The following is a 22,352-nucleotide window of genomic DNA, read 5'->3' on the forward strand; positions in this document are numbered from 1 at the left end:
ATAATGAAGATAATTTGGAACTGTTTCTCCTATTGCTATTCACACTGAGAAGTCATTTACATCCTGAGCAATTTAATTGGTTCAAATAGATCTCCTTGTGGTAGTGCTACGTTACTCACCATGTATATTTGTTTTTAAATTACCAACAACTTAGTTCTATAAATTTTTCTGATATAAAATTGACGTATAGTATTTTTTATGGAAAAGGAAAAAAAACTAGAAAAAAAATGAATCAGCCTTATACTATACAAACTGCATATTAAAAATATAAATATTTCTGTAAAGCACTTGAGTCATACTCGTGAAAATCACAATCCAGTAGGAATTCTGCTTCTACAGATGACAAGTACTGTAGAAGATATAGAAATTATTACTATTTATTAAACTTGTTTGAACACTTGAAAAAAAAAACTTGCATCAAATTTCACTCACTGTAAACAAAAAACCTAGCTTTAGACTAATTATGAAGGATCTTCTACTTCATCTTAATTTAGGTATGATTGTGTGATTTACCTAATTCTTTATGTCAGTCTTCAAGTGAGACCACTACTTTCAAGTCAACATTGCAGATGCAAATAATTGGTTTTAAATCAGAGAGATATTTAAGTGTATGTTTACAAACAAGTGGTTTATAAGCTTAGACCTGTGTGCTTTGCCTCAGCAATGAAGATTTCAATCAAAGTTTGATCCTATTGACACACAAATTAATAGAAAATTAACATGGTTTACCACAGGAACTTCGTTAAAGTAAGTGCATTGTAGTGTGGGAACTGATATTTGCATCCATTAATCTGCAGTGGTTTTTATTTTTTATATATACATATATAATTTTTGATTTGCATTAGATATTTTTATTATATATTATTATAGATAAATATATACACACGTATATTTATATTTATGTACAAGATGGGCATTGATAATACTAGCTGAGAGGTGTTCTCTCATCTTGGAAACCAAGCAACACTGGAGGAACCGAGTTGACCATTCAAATATAAGCTACAGAGCCATGGCCAAGGATCTTGGCTACTGAAGCTAACAGATCACAGAAAAAACCCAGTAAAACAACTATTGGTGAGTGAAGCATTCACACAATGGTGTGTATATATATATATATATTCAGCCTTTGAGGCCTTTACCTTACTAGAAAAAATGTCTATTTTTAATGCATGTTGTTTTTTCTCTGAACTCAATTACTAACAGAAATTATCAGGGTAAACACATGTATAACTAAGATTGTGAGCTCTTTTATTTGTACTGCAGACCTTGCTCTACACTACACTGCAAATCAGTTGTGTTCCAGTGGTATAAAACTGGTGAAATGGAGAAGTGTTATGTCACGAACTTGATGTATGCTTCTTCTTTCAGATTGGGTCACTTGCATAATTTTCTACACTTTTCCTTACAAAGCACACATCACTTTTGATTCTGTGTTTTATAGCTTTATTGTTAGAATCATTCACTGTACATGAGTCCCACTTAAATCAGTCTAACTCTTGATGTTCTGCGGTAATTTAATGTAATTAGGAGAAGTCAAGTCTGGTTTTGAAAGACATTTGAGGAACAATTTTTCAATTATGTTTACCTGAAGAGCAGTTCGTGGCATTCTAACATCTATGAATGTCTTCATCCTATTTACTCTTAAGGTTCACTGAGATCCCGGATGGGATTTTTCTGACCTTTTTTGCATCACATGTTGATGAAATAATTGTTTGATGATATAAAATGTGGTGCAGACAACATGTGGTCTGTATTAAAAATGCTGAGAGAAAGGAGCTAGAAAGACAGGCTAATATAGCGAGTAAATTACCCTGCCTTTGTGTGCAGACATTATATGGCAATAAAAAGTGCTCCTGGAAATGACAGAATTTGTCTCTTAGAAGTGGTTCATTGTTACATTTTGACATATTTTATCACATTAAAGATTCATAAATGTCTCCTTAGAAAGGATAGATATGAAATAGTGAAAGATCTGCATAGAGATTCTTCTTCTAGGTAGAGTCATGGTGCCCTGAATTTATCTGAATTTACTCAGATGAATCATGGAAGCATCATCATCAGGTTGTTGCTTTTAAAATCAAGAAACTTGTAACTAGCAGATTCTGGTTTTTACATACATTACTGAAATTATTAGCTAGACTGCTCTTATGCATGGTTTTAAAGGTTATCTTGCAAGATATGTTATTTCTTTTTTTCTGAAATGTGAGTCATGTAGGCCAGTTTGGGATTCATAGCAAAAAGATTTTTTTTTTTACATTGATCATGGCCTTTGTGAGGTCTGTATTAGTTTTATCATTGCTTCTCTTTCCATTTGCTGTATTTGTGAACAGTCTTCCTTAGTTTTCATGTGTTAAATAGCACTTATTGCTCCTGTCCTTCCCGAGGAACACATATTTCACACATGTAAAGGATGAGGCAGGAGAGAAGCATGCTCTGCAGTGCACATCCCAGTGGGTATGCTGGTTAGAGGTCTGGCTTAACTGGCTGAAAATTGATATGAAGGTTCCAAGTTTATATTGCCTTCTGAAATGCTGGGCCTTACCCTTGAGATCTAAAGTCCATATGAAGCTTTATAAAAAGATTGTTAACTGCATCATGACCACTACACTCCTTCCTTTCTGCTTGACATGGAATACCTTTACGTTACAAATCAGCTGGTAGCAGAGCCAATAGTTTTTGAAGTCAGTGCTTACCTTTATTTATATTTAATTTGCACAGGTTTATCGAGCAGAAATTGTACCCCTCAAAGAAAAGGTGCATCATGTCAATGAGCTCGTTCACCGATTCACTCCCTCTGATATTCAACTCTCTCAGTACAATCTCAGCTGTGTGGAAGACCTGAACACAAGGTGGAAGGTGCTACAGGTACATATGCTATGACTTTTTTCTTTATGCCACGTTTAAGTATATATTTTTTTATTTCTGTGTGCTTGTTTTTTCCCTGTGGAATAGCACCACAGGAATACTAAGGAATGAAAGAGGAAGCAGCCTTTCAGTAATGGTGTCTCTGTGAGAAAATAGGAGTCAAAGCTGATGATGTATTTTCATATGCTTCTGAATAATTTATCAAGTAGAAATCAGTAACCCAGATTTTCATACAGTCAAAGTTTTCATACAATTAAAATACTTAATAATTTATTTACCTTTTAATATTGTTATAAATACTGAAACATTTACAAGTTCTTTGGATTTTTTTTGTTTACATATATATCACTTAGATTACTTTGTGTTACCTTGTGCCAAAGACTTCAAATGTGTATAGTTTTTCCAAAATGCACTGTATCTTAGCTTAGACTTCTAGGAACAGTGAACATGAGAAAGCATATATAAGCATGTATGCACTGGTAACTGCTGATGTAGGTCCAACAGCAGGGGTGTAATGTTATGATTAAATGAAGGTAAATGCAATTAAATTAACTCAACCAAGTGCTGGATTTTGCTCACTAATTTTTTGCTATATCACTTCTTCACATTTTGGAATTGTGTCATTGTATTTACCTTAATATATTGTAAAAATGGAGGAGTATGGAGGTTAATAAAGTTTTGCCTTCATTGTAAAAAACAAACATTAGCAATGATCAAATATGAACCAATTCCCTCCTGTCCTATATACAGATAAAAAATCACGGTGCTGTTAACTCTAATAGTCAGTAAGAGGTTATTACTTCTGTATTGATTCTCCAAAAGAAATCTCTTGGTTCTGTGGCACCTCTGGTTTATCACCAGTTCATGAAAATATTAACGAGATTTTTTAATATTTTTTTTTTCCTAACTTAACGGTTAGTGAGAGTCCTAGTTTTAAATAAAAGATCATTAGTCCAAGATCTTTGGTCATTAGTATCTACTTTTTCCCAGATCCTCAGGGTAGAGTTCAGGTAATATTATTAAAGCAGATCAATAGAAATCTGCAACACAAAATGAGTATTCCCAAAATGTTTATCCCATATATGGAAGAAACCATATCTGTTTAGTTTTTTTAAAAAACAATGGCTGATCAAATAAACAAATTTGCTATGATTCATTGAAAAATACCTTATTTTACTAATAAAATAGTTAAGTTCCAATTTTTTGATGAAATGTACTTCATTATTTCAGCAGGAAATAAGGGAAAGCAGGAAGATTATTCAGGTTGAAAGCATCTAGGATATGAAAAAGTAAAAAAAGAAATCTGAGGGAAAACCTGAGATAAATGTTTTGTTCTTATGATTCCTGAAAGCAGTAGACAGAGGGCCAGCTTGACAGTCTATTTTAAAAGATACAGGGGAAATCACATGTTCACACACATTTCAGCAATAATATGCTTGTTTTCCACAGAGCATAGGAGGTGTTGTGAACAATTCACTTTTCATTGTAAATTATTGTCTCGATTTATCAAATCCAGAATATTTGGAAAGCAAAGTATTTCATCTTCTATGAAGGTAGCTACTTTGAGACAATAAGTCAGAGTGAGATGTTAAAGCTGATAGAATGGATAGTTAATAGGAATATTATGGTTTACTGTCTTTTTTCCTATTTACCTAAATGTCATCTGGAAGATACGGAAAACAAGGTGAAAACACACCGGTAGTTTTTTTAAACATATCCTGGGGGGAAAAAGACATAAATAACTTTGAAGGTTTATCATGTACAAAAGGCCAATGTGTGACCCCTGGGAAGAAGAACACATCTGTTACTATAATACAATTTTTCTACTTAAAAGGGAGCAGAGTTTGAGACACAATGAGATGCAGAGCTTATTTTTGTTAAGATAGAATAGCATTGAAGAGAACGTTTCCGTTCGAAGGGATGTACAACAATCATCCAGTCCAGCCGGTCTACATGTGAAGTCTGCTGGACATCGACACTCACACCTGTGTGAGTGGCACTTTTTACAGTATTATGTATTGTTCTGTGTTAGGGTCAGACTTACCTATGTATGACCAACACTCCAGTTAGGTGCAATACTATTTATAGAAAACTGAAATATTGGCCACACAATAAAAAAATCAAAAATACAAATAATTTTTGTTTCATGCAGAACCATTCTACTTCCAAAATAGGTTCTTATTGTTTGTTTCTGCCTTTTTTTTTTCGCTAAAATTAATTGGCTTTCTTATATTAATGCCACATAAAATATTTCCGTAATACTTTAGTTCTGTCATCTTTTTCTATTGGTTTCAGCATTCTATGTATTTTCATGTGTCTTTATGCTACTCACATTTTCTCTTTGGCTTCTATTAATTCCTTTTTTCAGAAATTATTTCTTCTTGTGTTCCTACTCTTTTCTGCCTTTCCCCATCTGACTTCCCTTATTTCTATGATTTTTTTGTTGTTGTTGTTGTTTTTCCCTTTTTTTTCCCCAGCTGTAATGCTTCTTAGTTTACTTGTCATTTTTTCCCCACTCCAAGGTTAGAGATCTCTCTCTCCCCGCCCCCAGCCCCATCATATTCCTAAAGGGGAAAATAATTCTTACCCACATATCCCATTTCCTACAAAATGTCACTGCTGGAAAATCATACAACAGAGCCTTCTGTGCTATTGCTTGTGACAAAGATCCCCATTTTGAGTTATGTGGGGAAAAGTCCATAAGGACATAAGGTTTATCAGATCTGAAATAATAGTGAATTCTAGTGTTATGAAAGAGTTGCAGAGTATTGTGTAGAGGATGAAATGATGTCTTGTTTGTTGTTTTACTGACCTTGGGACTTTTATGAGATCAGAGGAGGAAATGTATCATTTTAAGCCAAATCTTACAGAGATTTAATATTATATTCATTTTACAAGCATAAGAATAAGGCCAAAAGTATTCAGTCATTGGCAGTATTGCACAGTGGTTGCACAGTGAGATTAGTACTATTAGTGAATAGTATCAAATACTGTTGCAGAATCTTCTCAGAACTTAATTTATATTTCTGCAATAATGTATGTTTTCCATTAATTTACCTTTTTTTTGTGTTCAATTTTGGTGAATATACACTGGAGTATTACTGGAAGAAAAATGTATAGAAAGCACTCAACCAATTACAGACTCATCCAGTCCTGGTTTTGAAGTGTTGTGTGGAGGTGCATTTCATTAATGAAAGCTAATGCACTGAGTCACTGAAAACTATATCATCATTTGTGGAGTTTAAGCAATGTGAAAATAATTAGCCTCATGCCTTTAAAGGAGTAGTTTTGAGGAAAATATGCTGTTTATTTTTCCATTTTTCTTAAACATGAAAGAAGATGAAATCTCTCTAGGGAGCTGTTTGTTATGAATTTCACAAGGATCTCTCATGTTCAGACCCTGTGTGCTTCAAACAGTATATGTAATGAGATCATCCTAGGGGAAAACATGTCTGGCAAACTCTTGCTTATTCCTAGTTGACATTTCAGGAGCGAGGGAGACCAGATTGGTGGGAGTTATATCCACTTCACTTTGGTCAGAGTGAAGTGTTTGGTGTAACACTGGTCAAAAGGCAAAGCCTCTGACAAGTAAAAGAATTTACAAGTATCCCATGGGGAACATAGCCTTCTGTTATCAAGAAAGATTTTGTTGGTTTAAATCAAGTTCTATCTACTCTTATCTGGAATAGTACCTCTAATATGCTGAAAACTATAATAAGAACTGTCTTTCATCTAAAAAAATGAGATCTGAGAGATGTTGTTATGGTATTTGTATTCCAGTGCATCTAGTTTAGCAAGTTGTAATGTAACTCACAAATATAATTTGTGAGTGAGTGTCCATCCGTAATAGTGATCCCAGCCTGTCTAATTTGTAAAACTAATCAGGCTGGAGGAAGCACATAAGTATGCACTTACAGCCCAGAAAGCCAACCATATGCTGGGCTACACCAAAAGGAGTGTGGCCAGCAGGCCAAGGGAGGTGATTCTGCCCCTCTACTCTGCTCTCCTTGTACCCCACCTGCAGTACTGCATCCAGCTCTGCAGCCCCCAGCAAAAGAGGGACATGAACCTGCTCAAATGAGTCCAGAGGAGGGGCCATGGAGATAATCAGAGGGCTGGAGCATCTCTCCTATGGAGACAGGCTGAGAAAGTTGGGCTTGTTCAGCCTGGAGAAGAGACTCCAGGTGTTTCAGGAAGACCTTAGAGCAGTCTTCCAATACCTAAAGGGGGCCTACAAGAAATCTGGAGAGGGACTTTTTACAAGGGCACGTAGTGACAGGACAAGGGGGAATGGCTTTAAACTGAAAGAGGGTAGATTTATATTAAATTTTAGGAAAATATTCTTTAGTATGAGAGTGGTGAGACACTGGAACAGGTTACCCAAAAAAGTTGTGGATGTCGTATCCCTGGAAGCATTCAAGGCCAGGTTGGGAGGCGGCTTTGAGCAACCTGGTCTAGTGGAAAGAGTCCCTGACCATGGCAGGCGGGTTTGAACTAGATGATCTTTAGGGTCCCTTTCAACCCAAATGATTCTATGATTCTATTATTTCATTAATTTTAGTAATTAATTTGTTCTTGTTTGCCTTTCCTTTTTTTTAAACTATATTTTTACTGACATCATCTGTAAGTAGCTGAAAAAACAGGAGACAACTTTTGTAAATATATGGACCCAAACTTCTAGCTTATCTATAATTACTAATTAAGGAATTACTAAAATCACAGTTCTTTTCAACCTTGAAATTCAAAATTATTTTAGTAGTTGCAGATTTCATCTTCCCAGCAGAGGGGGATTTTGATCCTTTTTGGAAATTGAGTTTTCCCATTAGACTCTTCAGTTAAAATGTTGTTTTGTATATTCCATGAGAACTGGAACTTCTGCCAAAACCACAGTTGTCATAGCTCTTTAATGGTCTCTTATTTATTTAATGGGCTATGCCAGTTGGCTGCAGAAGTCATATACCCACATATTTTTCTTCATTTCTGTAAGTTTGAGTCTCAGTTTTGCTCAATGTTTATCTGCAAAAGTATGCATGTAGATTCATTTTACAGTTATTCATTCCTAAGAGATCCTATTTATTCATTTCTGTATGCTAGTGGAAGAAGGCCAGCTATGTGGATTGGGATTCAATTCCTCTAATGAAGTGTGTCAAAAATTGGAAGGATTCCTTCCTAAATTAGGAGGACATCTTCATTGTTCTTTATGGCATGTTTAGGGCAGTCAGTGAAAGAAAGTGTGTATTTAAGTATAAACAGGCATGGTTATCATCAACAACCAGCAGGAAAACTAGTAAAAATATATTGAAGTTATGATGTTCTGTGTGATGAACTGTAAATGCTTTAGTCATTTTTTGTTACAGAAGATACATACATTTTAGAGTTTTGTTACCCTTTTTTGACTTCCTTTACTTTGGATTTTTTCCTCTATGAAGGTTTGCTTTGAAGAACCATGCAAAACAGCAATTTATCCTACTTTATATTCTCATTTCAGTATGCATATATAGATTTCTTTTGGTGTATTTTTGTGTTTGTCATACATGTATGTGGGTATATGGGATTATAAAATCTGAGTTATATTGTTTATAAGTACAAAGAAAAGCACTTAGAATTTATCAACTGAAAGAAAATATGTCACACATGCAACTTGAATTTCACACTCTGTTGTACAATCTTTGTATATACAATACGTTCTGTAAGGTCTCTGATTTATCTGGTTGATGGATAAGTGATATGAAGAGAATAGGCATATTAGTTGATATATGTTAGTCTTGTTTCCTTATAAAATAATACTTCTGAAATTTACTTCCACCTGTCAGCAGTTATAGATTACGTTTGGCAGCACACATCTGTATGAGTCACACTGGACTATATTTAGGATACTGGGCAAACCAGAGGTTATGATACTGTTGAAAAGTTATTCACTGGAAACCAACATCCACTAGTTCTGTTGCTTTTTAATCAAGCAGTTTTAGCTAAATCATTCCATTTATAGCTCTTTGACTTATTTATTAGCCAACATAGAAACTGTGCTGAAGGTGGAATTATTCATGCTCTCTGAAGTTCATGATCCATGACACCTGAGCATCTCAAAAACATTAATTGAAATTATTTCAGTAGAAGTCCCTTCGATAAGGAAAGTGGAAGTTACGTTTGAAACATTAAAGCTCTGAGTCCCAGTCCTACAAAAATGTGTAGACTATGGGTGTTAGGAGTTTTTACCTTGGATGCTAAAATTGCACAGATAGCTTCACTTTTTTCAATTGATTCCAATTGAGAGAATTCCAAATTGAGAGAATATGGCCTGATTTTTTTCAACACCATTTTACGTGTGTGACCTGGTTCCAATCAGGTATATTGAGGCTATTCGTTATGAAAATTAGTGGGGGAGAGGGTGTTAAGGTAAGAATATGTAAAGGTGAAAAGCTGGGAAGTACACAAACTTAGCAGCAGTCATACTACTGAAAAATGAACCTTGCAATTATAAGTCATTCTCCAATCCTGACTTCCACATCACAAGTTTCCTTCCTTGACAAAATGTAATCAACTGTCAGAACTCATAATTTGTGGGTTAGATTTTAAAATGCAGTAGAATAGGACAGGATTGCTTAGGGTAGGGTAGGATGCATTGTCACTTGTCTGCTGACACCAGAATGATGATGAGTCTTTGCAATTTCTGGTACTGCTCCATACCCTGGGGGCGATATACTGCTCTGACACAGATCGTCTGTCCATTCATGCTGGCTTGGTTTGAAGCGAGGTTTGAGCAGATGTACCAAGTTTGCTTTGAATGTGGAACACATTTGTCGCAGATAGTGTTCACGGAATTTAAGACCTGTCCTGTAAAGGCTCTCTCTAACGTGATTTTCAGAGGCTTGTAACTCAATGAAACTTTAATGAATATCATTGGAAGCAATATAAAACCACTTAGATTCCAAGTACCAGTGCCAAAGTATTGTTAAAGGTTTTTAGAGGGAATGCAAAACTAGCAAAAAGTATTACTCTTTCTCTCCATTTTTCCTAATGCTGCCTTCTGAAATACCATGATTTTTTATTTTTTTTAGAAGAAACTTCATTTAAAGTGATAAAAACCCAGGGTACAGAAATAATATGCAAATTTTCAGTGCAAAAGGTTAATGTTAGTCAATTTTTTTTATTTTGTTGAGTCATTTTGCATCTTTCTGACTTACCAACTACTTATTATACTACTGTAGATATTTTTATGTCAGTGCCTACTTTCAGGTTACAGAAAGCTTTTACCATCTTGACATTAGGCAGTATTTTGTGCTATATTTTCTAAATCTATCTGCTTCAGTAAGAATTTAAGCTAAGTAAGATATTTTTGCCATTTTAGAAAGTTCTGTTAAGAATAGCATTTAAAATACTAAAAATATCACTAGCATTAAGTTGTGACAGTTTTAAAACCAGCCTTTGTAGTTGATTTGTGTCTTTTTCAGAATACTTTCACGGGGTGCTCTCTAAAATTGCCATTGCAGTTTTCACAGAGCTTAGGTAAAGCCGAATATTGTGTCCCTAAACAGAAAATTCTAGGCAGTGTGGAATTAACTGTAGAGGAGGGCACTTTAAAATGGCTCAACTCCTGATACGTGCAAACATTTTTTATAAAATACTTTCTAATTTGGATCCACCCAGCACAGCACTGGCAAAAAGAGTTATTTTAAGATGCTCATTGCTTCCTGTGGCTCATCTAAGCGATGTGCTAGCTGTTCTTTTAAAAAACACTGATATTGCAATAACCTTTAGAAATACACCTTTTAGTTGCAGAACAAACATCGTATAAATTATGGTTCTTGACCCAGAGCTTGCAATTCCACTTTTTATTCATATTGATTTGTTTTTTCTTTTGGACCTGGAAAATCATAGCAACATCCAAATCCTATGTTATAGAAATGAATTCTTGAGGATATGCCATTTTGTTTGGGAAGCCTCAGGTGTGTAGGTTTGTGCTGCTGTTTGCTGGAGTAAAGTTAATTTTCTTCATAGCTTCTAATATGAGGCTGTGTTTTAGATTTGTGCTGGAAACAGCATTGATAACTCAGGGATGTTTTAGGCATTGCTGAGCAGTGCTTACGCAGAGCCAAGGCCTTTTCTGCTCCTCACACTATCCCACCAGTGGGTGGGCTGGAGGGGTCACAAGAAGTTGGGAGGGGACACAGCTGGGGCAGCTGACTCCAACTGACCAATAGATATCCCGGACCATATGGGGTCATGCTCAGCATATAAAGCTGGGGAAAGAGGAAGGAAGAAGGGGGAGACATTTGGAGTGATGGCATTTGTCTTCCCAAGTCACTGTTAGACATCATGGAGCCCTGCTTTCCTGGTGATGTCTGAACACCTCCTGCTGAATGAATTCTTTGTTTTGCTTTGCTTGCATGCACGGCTTTTGCTTTACCTATTAAACTGTTTTTATCTCAACCCATAAGTTTTCTTCTTTTTACCTTTCCGATTCTCTTCCCCATCTCACTGGTGGGGAGTGAGTGAGCAGCTGTGTGGGGCTTAGTTGTTGACTGGGGTTAAATGACAAGATTGAAGACTCAATTAGACTTTCTCTTCTATTTTCTTACTTGTTCGAAGTTGTTTCTCTGCTGTAGCTCTGTTTTAAAACAAAATTAATAGCATGACTAATTAGCATTAAACAATCTAGAAAAATAAGGTTAAGTCTACATGTAGATAGTATATTCATTGTGTTGGATGTTTTAACTTTCATCCCTCTGATTTCTTATATTAACCTCAAGTGTTTTGTGTCCTTTTCCCCCAGTACCCTTATTTATGGCTCTTTTTCATGTGTAAAAAAAATGAATTCTGTCCCACTTACCTGACACATAGCTGATAATACAGTGCTGCTTCAGCAATGCAGTGATTTTTTGGGTATTGAGAAGAAATAGAAGAATGCGTGTCTTCCATAAAATGGCTTTGTGTTTCTTGTATATTCCAGCATTCCAGTTCCTTATCTCAAAACATCACATTTCAAATCCTGAATTGACTTTGTCTGTACTTTTGCCAGCCAAAGAGCTAAGGTAACTGAATTTGATTTGCACATCAGCTGTCATAGCTAGCTTCAATATATCCCTGAATCTGGCCAAGTTTAACTTTAAAGAGAAAGGGTTTACATTTTTCTCATAAAGCCTTCATAACTTTATTCAGTTGTGAATGACGTGAAATATTGTCAGACCAGTATGGTGCGTTGCAGAAATCGTGCAGGCTTCCTCTTTTAAAAAGTCAAGATCTAATCCTTTTTCTTCACCCGTGAACAGGAGGTCAGCTCCCAAGCAACTAAAGTTTCTGAAAGGCAGAGGCAAATGCAATTTTATGATCACCAATTTTCTCTCTTAGCACTGTGCCCCTACATCGTTAGAGTGTGCTCAGTAATTCCCACAGCTGATGAGATAAGCCTGTAATGTTCAACAGTGCCAGGGTGTGCTGATTACCTATGCCAATGACACTTTACATAATTTTTCAAATTAGTTTAACCCCCTTGTGCATGACTTTACATGTTTTTAGATAAGTATCCATTTAGGGATCAGAAAGAGGTGTTATGAATCTTCATTAAATTAGAATGAATTTGTGTTGATTTGGTGTAAATCATAGTAGCCTTTTAATCTTAGTGTAGTTCTGATAGTTACATAGTCTAAGGGACTGTCCCGTTCCCTAGAAAAGGGGGGCAGTAAAACAAACTTTATTTCATGTAAATTTCTGTTTGTAAGTATTTATTGCCATGCAGGCTGAGGCTCCTGGATCACCACTAATGGAGTATTTGTGATGTGAGCTGCACTACAGTATGTGAAAAGGGCTTTGGACACAAACTGTGATCTTGCATTTTTCAGCATGTTTATTGAAAGCATGATTATATTTGAGGAAAACGTGTATATTGTAAAATCTACTTCTGTTAGTCTGTGAACCTATTCTGGAAAAACAAATCACAGACTCTTTAGCATAACATTTACATGCTATTATATGGTATTCAGAGGTTACACAACTCTGTAAAATAGCAGTTACAAGACAGGCTTTAGATTGGTATGTTAGAACTTAAGCCATCATGGGCCATTGGCTTTGTCTCCTCTGCCATCCTTCACAGCTGTACCAAATGTTATCCCTGTTGAGCTTGCATAGCTCAGATATCCTTATGTGACCCAGGAGCAACATTCGCGCTTTTTTGTGCCAGAAGAAAAACCCTTATTGTACAGTTTATCAAAGAGCATCCTAGGAAAGATGTAAAAGCTGAAAGAATAAAAAGCCTGATTTGCTGTTTTTAGAAGGCTAATCAATTCTTAAACCTTTAGATAGGAAATATCATTTGTTCCTAATCCTTCTAGCTCTTTGGAGGAATAGTGCCAAAAAGATGTATTCACAGTTGTACACAAAGTATATTTCATGAGCTCCCGGGCTGTATTATTTACATGATCAGTATATTCACACAGCAGTGTTACTGCTTAGAGATACTGTATTTCACTGTCTCTGTCATATTCAGACAGGCTCTAGCTTGCCAGAGATGGGGGTTTTTTATTTTTTTTTCTGAACGAGCATATAACTAACAGATGTTTGTTTTTGGCTCCATGTCTACATTCTTTGAAAGCTGGAGAATTAAATTGCTGACATTCAGACAACACTAATTCACATATCCAGGGAGCCTAATTTGCCATCCCTGAGATCCTGATTCCTGGTGTTCATGGGTTTAAAAACCATTTCAGTGGCACAATATAAGAATAGGCTGGGGAGTTTCAATAGTATGCTCCTGCTAAACATAATCACATTTTATAAACATCTGCGTCATTACTGGTGTGATTCATCTCTAAGCTGTATACAGCTGTGTTTCCAGTTTCAATTAACAGTCCCTTAATTGCATATCCATCTCATGTTACCAATTTAGTTAATTTATTCATAATTAAGAGTATTCTCTTTTCTACGAAGGTTTGTTGAGCTTAGTACATAATAAAAAATTAAAAACCCCTAAGGCTGAGGAATTTTGTATCTTACAATAGTCACATCAGAACAAAAATGTTATTCACACACCTAGAGAGGAAGACAAGATAGAAAGGACATTTTTTTCTTTTCTTACTGTAGAATGAGAAACCTTTGGAAGGGTTTTGCTTTGTGTTTGAAAGCAAATGACAGTATGAATGTGCACTTTTGTTCTCTTTTTTTCTCTTCTCCCTTTTGCTCAAAATGTAATGTAATTCTGTAGTTTAGACTGATATAGCAGGTTTTAATATGTAAGAAGAAATGGTAACACTAAAAAGGGTGTTATAAGAAAAAAGGTACGTAAAAGAAATGAATCGTCCTGCCCTACACATTTTTGTCCTCTAACATTTATATTTCAGTGTACAGTGTATTTAAAAGGACCTCTTTGATTAGAAACTGTGAGATAACTTTAAATTAAGCCTGAGACACACTCAGGTGGAAGATAAGGTCTGTCATTAATATTATTTATCAAAGGAAGTTTGCTTTTTAGAAAAACAAAAATCTTGAAGTTGTCTACAATCTAACAACATTCTTCACTTAACATTTCAGCAAGATTGGTTACAACTCTCCAGTTCTTTGTAAATATGCGGCATGCCCTACTAGGGTATTCATTCTATGAAATGTCTACAATATTAACGAGTTGTATGTGTAAATGGTTCTCTTTTAAAAAAAAGGGGGGGGAAGAAAAGAATTTAAAATAAATCATCTTTAGCATGAAAAGTATTTTGATAGTTGTGTGTTAGTGAGCAGGTGAGCAGAGCATTGAAAGATCAGAATCCCTTTCTGAAAAAGAAAAGATGGAAAAATTCAGGACAGTTGTCCCTCTTTAAAAACAACAATACTTGTTAATTGTTTGAGATAAGTATTATTTCCTGAGTAGGCTATCGTATTGCTATAATTTGAAGTAAACAGAGGGCTCTCAAAGTTGTATGGAGAACATAGAAATAGTCCGATCAATATGTCTCAAGCAGAGTCGCAGATTTTTAATGACAGCTACTGAATCCCTTCCAGCTGCAAATCACAGTTGTCTGCTGCTTTTTCCTTTAATCTTCCCCTTCCTCCAATCTCCTTGATGCTTTTTTTTTCTCATCGCTCTTTTTCTCCTTGAAACTTCCTTTCTTCCTCTTCACATAAGCTTCTCCTTGTCTGTCATGCCATCTACAATCATACCACTACTTATTAAAAAAAGGCTAGGAAGAAAATCACTAAACAAATAGAGAACACAGCTAGAAAAAATATAATCTAACATGAGAAGAAAAGAAAAGGATGGAGAGAGGAAAAGGGCAATGTAAGGTGCAGGTGAGGTAGGCTATTAGTCATGGCAGTTTTACAAATCACAACCTTTTGCCAAGGAATCTCTTAAGATCACAGTTAATGAAAGATACAGACATGCTCTAAGCAGACTTCTAAAGCTCTTCAAAGCAGACAGTCTCATAATTTTCTTTTCTTGTCAAATATTAATGCTGGAATGTAATCTTCTGAAGATAATAAAAGTTTGAACCATTTCAACCCTTTAGCTGCATGCTCTGTGTATTTAGCAAATAGAATGACAGTTGCAGTGCTAGCCTTGCTGTATGAATTCCAGTCTGCCACACCTTTTTTGATTAAAATGGATATCTATGTTAAAAGGGATTATAGCAATTTGCTAAGGTCCTGTTGCACTGCAAGCTCAAGGTAAAAGAAGGGTGATTCAAGTGTCTGCAGAATGATAGATCAGCACATGTTGATCAGTCTTCAAGCTTCTATGGATTTTTACTACCTTTTTTATCTGTGTACATTCTCCAGATTTTACTAAATAAAATTTACCCTAGAAGATTTACCTTAAGTAATGCAATGATAGACCTCCCAGCTATCTGGACATATCTTTCTTTGGATCAGCCAATACCTAAAATGTTCATGTGAATGTTTACTTGTTATGTAAAACAAGTGTGGTGATTTTGAGCCACTCTCATGTAGGGAATAAATCTGTATTTAACTGACTGCTAAAGCAGCCCGGCCTGGGCCTGACCAAGAAAGAAATCAGTCAGTAAAAGACCAAGAAAAGGAGAGGGATCATTTAGACCACCAAAAGATCAGAGGTATCCCAGTTAAGAAAAAGCAATTTGCCCCTCTGGTAGGATGTCCACATCTGTTCTTGAATATAAGTGCAAGTGCTGCATGCCTTACCTATGCTGGTCCTGTTTGCTTCAGCGGAAGGCACATACAAAGTCAGCAGGATTTATCTCCCTGTTTCCTGGTCATGTCAATCCTCTCTCCTTCGCTTGTGGAAAATCTGCAAAGGTTCTTGGCCTGTTACACTAAATGAATAAGTCTGTGCAGATTTGAAAACCTAGATTTGTTTCTGAGGTTTCTGTGTGTGCTGTCCTCCCACTCTGAGGATTGTATAAATCCTGTTAAAGCAGCAGTCTCTCAAACTACTTCAGCAGGTCTCAGTTGTGGTTGTGGGTTTGATTCTTTTTTTCGCTAATATTTGGATGCATAGGTGAACTTCTAGAATTTTAATTATGTCTGTATCAGATGAGCTGCAGATATGTAAAAGGGTTTTGGGAGAGATTTTAATTTTAGATAGCATCTTAATTAACTGCATTTGTAAAAACTAGTGTAACTATAATTAAATGTCTCTACATTAATTTAGTTATATAATTGAAAATTTATTGGGATAGTCCCTATAATTCTTCCTGTTTGAGGTTCTTAAATAAGAGAAAATAATAATTTTTTAAAAATGTATTTGAGCATTTGTTAGATTTCTACCAACTTTTTTTTTCAAATAGCAGGAAGGGAGTTTTTTTCTTCTAAATACTTATTCTGGTTTATGGATTTTATAACAGGATTGAACATCTGAAATCTCAAACTATAAATGATGGTCGAAGAAGTATTTTTCTCTTCTCATATGTGTTGGGGATGGTTTGTTTTTATTCCATGTCAGTTTTTTTCCCTTTTTCAATGTCATGTTGTTGCTGGCTTGTACTACTACAAAACTACTGCTCGCAAGACTTTTCAGGGCACAGGTATGTTTGGGTTAGTTGTGATATGCATGGAAAACTGTTCTGGGTCTGCAAGCTTATGTGTTGTCAGACATACAAGAAGTAGGAGAGTAGGTCCTGTGAGGAGAGAAGGGGCCCAAGACAGTTTAATCCTTTTGTAGACTTTCATAGGATCCTGCACATTTCCAGCACAGCATATAGCTTCCCTCCGGTTCCCCACTCTGCTCTGGGGGATGTGGAGGGGCAAAGAGAGGCTGGAGCACTACACATCATTAGAGCACAGCTATTTAAATGAAACGGCATTGGGTGTCCATCTCTTTTCATTACCCAACAATTCCAATTAGCTTCGCTTTCCAAACCTATACCTATGATCACAATCTTCCAGTGATAGCACTCCGAACTTCCATTAGCATATACTTTCTTCTAATTGAAATTATTTCTACTGCCCTACATTTCTCTTACAATTGAAAAGTGAATTACATTGATGCTTTGCCAAAGAGACCGTTCCTAATAATTTTCTTTTCCTTCCCAACACCTATTGCATGCATCAGTTGCATAAATGGTAACTTGAAGCCTTTTTAGCACAGCTGGATATTTTCATTGATTCTTTTAATCTGAGCATCACTCATTAGACTTCCTTCATCTTTTTGTCTGCAGTGCACTTTACAGAATGCTAGGATCTGTACAACAAAATAGAAGAAAATGTACAAGGACTTCAAGTCCTTCCAGTATCATATCTCTCAAATTATAAATTTGAGACAAAGCAAACAACCTCATTTGCCTGCCATCGTCGAGGTACCTGTTTATCTTAATTTATTCCATACTGACAAATAAATAATGAGAAGCTGCACTTGATTGTTCCAATCCTCCTTAGGATTTGCATTGCTACTACCATTCCACATGTTCTTTAAAGAAAATACATAAATACAGGCTGTCATTTAGAAAGACTCAGGTTTGCTTTTCAGTATACACAGGAATATTCTGACCTCTGTCCCAGAACTTCACCCTTTCCATCAGGATAACTACACATACATGTACATCTTTTAATTCTCTCCTGTTCATTGTTTTAGGAAAAAGCAAGTTTGCCATCACAACCAACACTACTTTAAGAATTTTGTAATTAAATCTTTTGTAAAAACTGAAAGTGTGATTAGGACAGAACAATTAAGCTACTCTGGTTTTGTTTTGTTTTTTTTTTTTTTGTTTATTATAAATTTTAAAATGTAGAGACTTTTGAAATTATAAAAGTGAAACTACAAACAGGTTTTTAAAAATAATATTGCTTTCTGTTTCATTTTTTCTCTACATGTTAATTTTATGTTCCAGGAAATGTAACCACATTTTGTGCTTAGCTTTACCACTATAAATGCAAAAGTGGTGAGTACTTGACACGCATAATATAAATAGTTTGCATTGTCAAAGAAAATAATACGCATGAAATGAAGTACTTGCTGTTTAGGTGATTAAAAAAAGAAAAAAAAAAGAGCTTTCTTGGAAGTGTTGGAGTGAATTTATCTATTAGTCAAACTTTCAGTTCTATCTTCTTTTCCAAACAGCAAAAGACTAATTCAGCAGACTTCAATGAGAACACTAATTCTAAGCTGGTCAACATCTCAGATCTTATTTGGGGAGCATAACCTGATTTCCTTCTCCTAGTTAGCTGATAGGAATTATTGACTAAATAATGGATTTTGGGGAAATGGTGGGTAGTCTTTCTGTACTTTTTTTATTTTCTGTCATCAAAATGCTTTATTTGTGGTACAGCAGCTTTTTTGCAGTGGAGTTTGGTTGCAATGTATTCTTAAATTGTTCAGGAAAGTAATAGCGAGAGAGTAATTTTCCATGAAGGCATATGTATTATGTAAAACAAAGTTGGGTAAGACATTAGGTTTATGAACTCATGAGGCAGTTTTTTGAGATGTAGGAAGTGCTTCTAAATGAACCAAAATAACTTGTTCAAAAGAAAGTCTGAAGTAACGAATGACATCATTATGATCTCAGCGTACTCAGCCAACTTAAGAGATAGGTGGTACTGCTGCTAGGATAGTTGCTGTAGTTCTAGTGTCTCTGTTAGCTGGTGAAATGTCTGCAGACTGTTAGAGCTGTAAACTCACAAATCCAGGAACTGGTGTCAATTGTGCTCCAACAAAATATGCACTTATTTTAAAGGCTGCTTGCTCTAACAAAGAGTTCATGTTCAAATCTTTTGTATTACCTGATTGGTATAGAACATGTCTAGATAGTAATAATAATAGTGTCTTCTACAGTAATATTCCAAGGGACTACATTTCTTCTATACCATCATATAAAGAATGTTCATCCTAAGTCACAAAGGGAGATACCAAGGCATCTCTGGCACTTAGCATTTTTTAAGCTTCAATGTTTAACATACTATTGAACCCCAGAAAGGTCAGGATTCAAAAGAGGCATCAAATCTGCAGCTTATTCAATAGCTTTGGAGTACTGCTGAAGTCAAAGAACTTTGCCTTTCTACCAAATATGAAGCAAATGCTCAGTTACAATTAATTGTGATATGCATTTTACGTTGCCTTTCAAACAGTAAGTAATATTCAAGTCTGATTACTCGGTAATGCTTTGCGTTTTACAAAATTGTACAGTCTCATTCTGATTTACAAAAGGTGATCTGATCAGTAAGGTTTTAATTCTTCTGTGCTTACTGCTGTTCCATTCAATCTTGTTAATTCTCACTGCTTAATAGTAAGTATTTAACTAAGTATTTAGTCCTTCATTCTTCACTTCTAAGATCATAGTCTGGTCAACAGCCAGACCAAATAAGATATTATGATGAGAACTGTCTTGTTTTCCTAAGAAAATAAGTTCATAGTGTATGAAATCCAATTTTTAGAGCACGACTTCCACTGTTCCTAATATTCTCTAGTTAATATATCCTGGTAACGCAAGGAAACCTCCAAAGGGATCATTCAGTCTGCATTTACAAACACTAGAATTCTTAAAGATTAAAGCCAGAACATATTGGATATAGATACTGTGGCTAATATTATCTATTAGGGAAGAAATGTTAACTGCCAGCATAGGAGTTGGTGAATGGCTTCCCAATTAGTAAGCAAAACCTACTTCTGTTGTTAAACAATTTCAAGTGCTCATAACAGTGACAGAAAACCGTCAGGCAAAATGGTTTTGCTGATGTAGGAGTCAAGATTAGTAACGCATTTTCTCAAGGGAACAATGTTTGAGTAAGTCCAAGGTTTCATTTTGAAACTTTTAAAACTAGAAAAAAAAGTCTATATTAAAATTACATCTTTTGACAGCCTAATTAACTTTAAAGGCTCTCCTCACTTTTCCAATGTTACTGATTCTGTCTCGAATCATTAAGCAGACACAAATGAGTGATTATAACTCTTTGGATATACCTCACTTTGCAGCTTTAGAGGGATATAGTCATGACTATGTACTGTGTAAATGCATAGTCAATGATGCTAAACCTGTACTGGATCAAAAACAGGAGAAAATGGTGGTCTGGGTGAATTAGTTCTCTGGAAGTGAATTTTCTTGTGCCTCCTTAATTCAGTGTATTAAACCTTGTGCAGCTGGATGTGAAAAACAAACACAAAACTCCCTGGCTAAGATGTGCTATTTCACCAGTTATTTTCCAGAAAGTTTTTCAGAGGTCTTCAGGCAGTTCAGACTTTTGCTAGTTAGAAAATGGCTTCACAAGAATGATTTTGTGTTTCTAGTAGTCTTATTGAAGCAAACACAGCTGAAGTTTAATTTTTCTCTTGTTCACCAAAGTTCTGTACCTTTTAGATATACTGTACTTAAGCAGACCATATTTTTTATAAAGTCTTCTAACTATAGGCAGAATAATTCAAGTTTTGGGATGATTTGGGTAGGAAAGAAGTTATTGTATACATGTACTCCTACGCATATGTTTATGCACACATATCAAAACATCTTTTGACAACATGGGAAACAAAAATATGCTTGAGAGCCAACAAGCAGGTATATATTTTATGCTTGCAGTACTAGGCTACCACAACAAGCAAACAGATGGATGGCTGGGAAAAAACCTCTCAAATTATTTTAAATCCAACAACTGCCTGTGTGTAGACTTTGAAGGTTTTACCAATTGAGGTGGAAAGGGTTTCAGGTTGCATCGAAAAAAAAATTAAAAAATCACAAGTTGCCATGACTTTTATTTCTAAGCAGCACAGAAACCAGTAGTATAAGTTTGGTTAGTAAGTATTGCACTCAAAATATTGATTCATGTGGACTTCATGAAACGGAAACCGCTGAGCCACAGTTGGAGTTCTTATATTTGCACTGGTCAGAAATGAAATATTGTATTATCCAAAGAAAAATCAACTCAACTGCACAGAAAAGTAAATTTTTTAAGAAGCCTAACCTGTAATTTGCCGTCATAACAGGGATTCTGGTAATTTTTTTTTTTTCAGTTTTACTTTTGGCCACATTTTAAAGAACATAAAGGAGAGTGAGGCAGTGCAGGCAGTGCATTTTTCAAATCTGGAGGTTATAGAATCATAGAATCATAAAATGGTTTGGGTTGGGAGGGACTTTTAAAGGTCATCTACTTCAAGCCCCCTCCAATGAGCAGGGACATCTTGAACTAGACCAGGTTGCTCAGAGCCCTGTCCACCCTGATCTTGAATGTTTTCAGGGGTGAGGGGATGACTACTAGGGAAAAAAGAAATGAAACACAGGAGGCAGGACAAGAAGAAAAATAGAACACCTATAACTCTGAAGAATAACTTCAAACAGTGATATAGTATGAAGTAAACGATAGGAGACCAAGCAGAATTTAATAGGGCATCGCCAATGGTGAGGAGGGGGAGCAGAATGGGAAGATCAGGTGAGGGAGCTTCTTGCTGACATTGGAAGTGGAAGTCACAGCAGAAAGGATATGTCTCTTTCTTAAGTATTCTATGCATAGCTTTGCAAATTTACATTTCAGAAGAATCCGAAACATTATGAAATTAGCACACTTTGCTGACAGGAGCCTATAAAGTTGTATTTTTCCTTTACCAAATTCTATACCCTTCAGATACATGATCCTGCCAGTTGTTCTTTCATATGATGAACATAAACAGTACAAGATTTGTATTTGTGGTTTCACAGCTGTTCCATTTTTCCCTTTTTTCTCCCTGATTGGCATGATTGTTTTCCCTTGCACAAGACAAATTCTAAATAATAAGAAAATGTAATATGGGCAGCTGAACTAGAAACACATTGATAGAGTGGATGTCCTTAGGGAAATGCCATGGAATGGTCTACAAGGACACATATTTCAAAACCAAATGCAGCCCCAGTTTCATTGTAGATGTTTTTTTCTAAAATACATGCTTGGCAATTTTGCCCATGTGGGTTTCCTACCAAATTTTCAGTCTCACTGCAGCCTGTTCAGTTCAGCAACTCTTCTATTAGTTTCTCAAACTGGAGCTTTGAAAGTTCACTTTGGGATTTGTAGCTACAGTAGATCCTCATGTCTGACACTGCTGGCAACTCTAAAGCATAAAAATTACCCAGTCAGAA

General features: G+C 35.6%; 1 protein-coding gene across 16 annotated transcripts in view; it reads left to right on the plus strand.

The window, feature by feature from the left end:
• DMD (dystrophin) overlaps nucleotides 1-22,352 on the plus strand; it is a 1,118,883-nt gene that overhangs the window by 945,394 nt on the left and 151,137 nt on the right. For all 16 annotated transcript variants that reach the window (XM_030475728.1, XM_030475726.1, XM_030475707.1 and 13 more), the window contains one exon: nucleotides 2,719-2,865. In XM_030475728.1, coding sequence (XP_030331588.1) covers nucleotides 2,719-2,865 — 147 coding nt within the window. The remainder of the gene's footprint in view (nucleotides 1-2,718; nucleotides 2,866-22,352) is intronic.

Source organism: Strigops habroptila, chromosome 2, assembly GCF_004027225.2.
Source record: "Strigops habroptila isolate Jane chromosome 2, bStrHab1.2.pri, whole genome shotgun sequence".
Lineage (NCBI taxonomy): Eukaryota > Metazoa > Chordata > Aves > Psittaciformes > Psittacidae > Strigops > Strigops habroptila.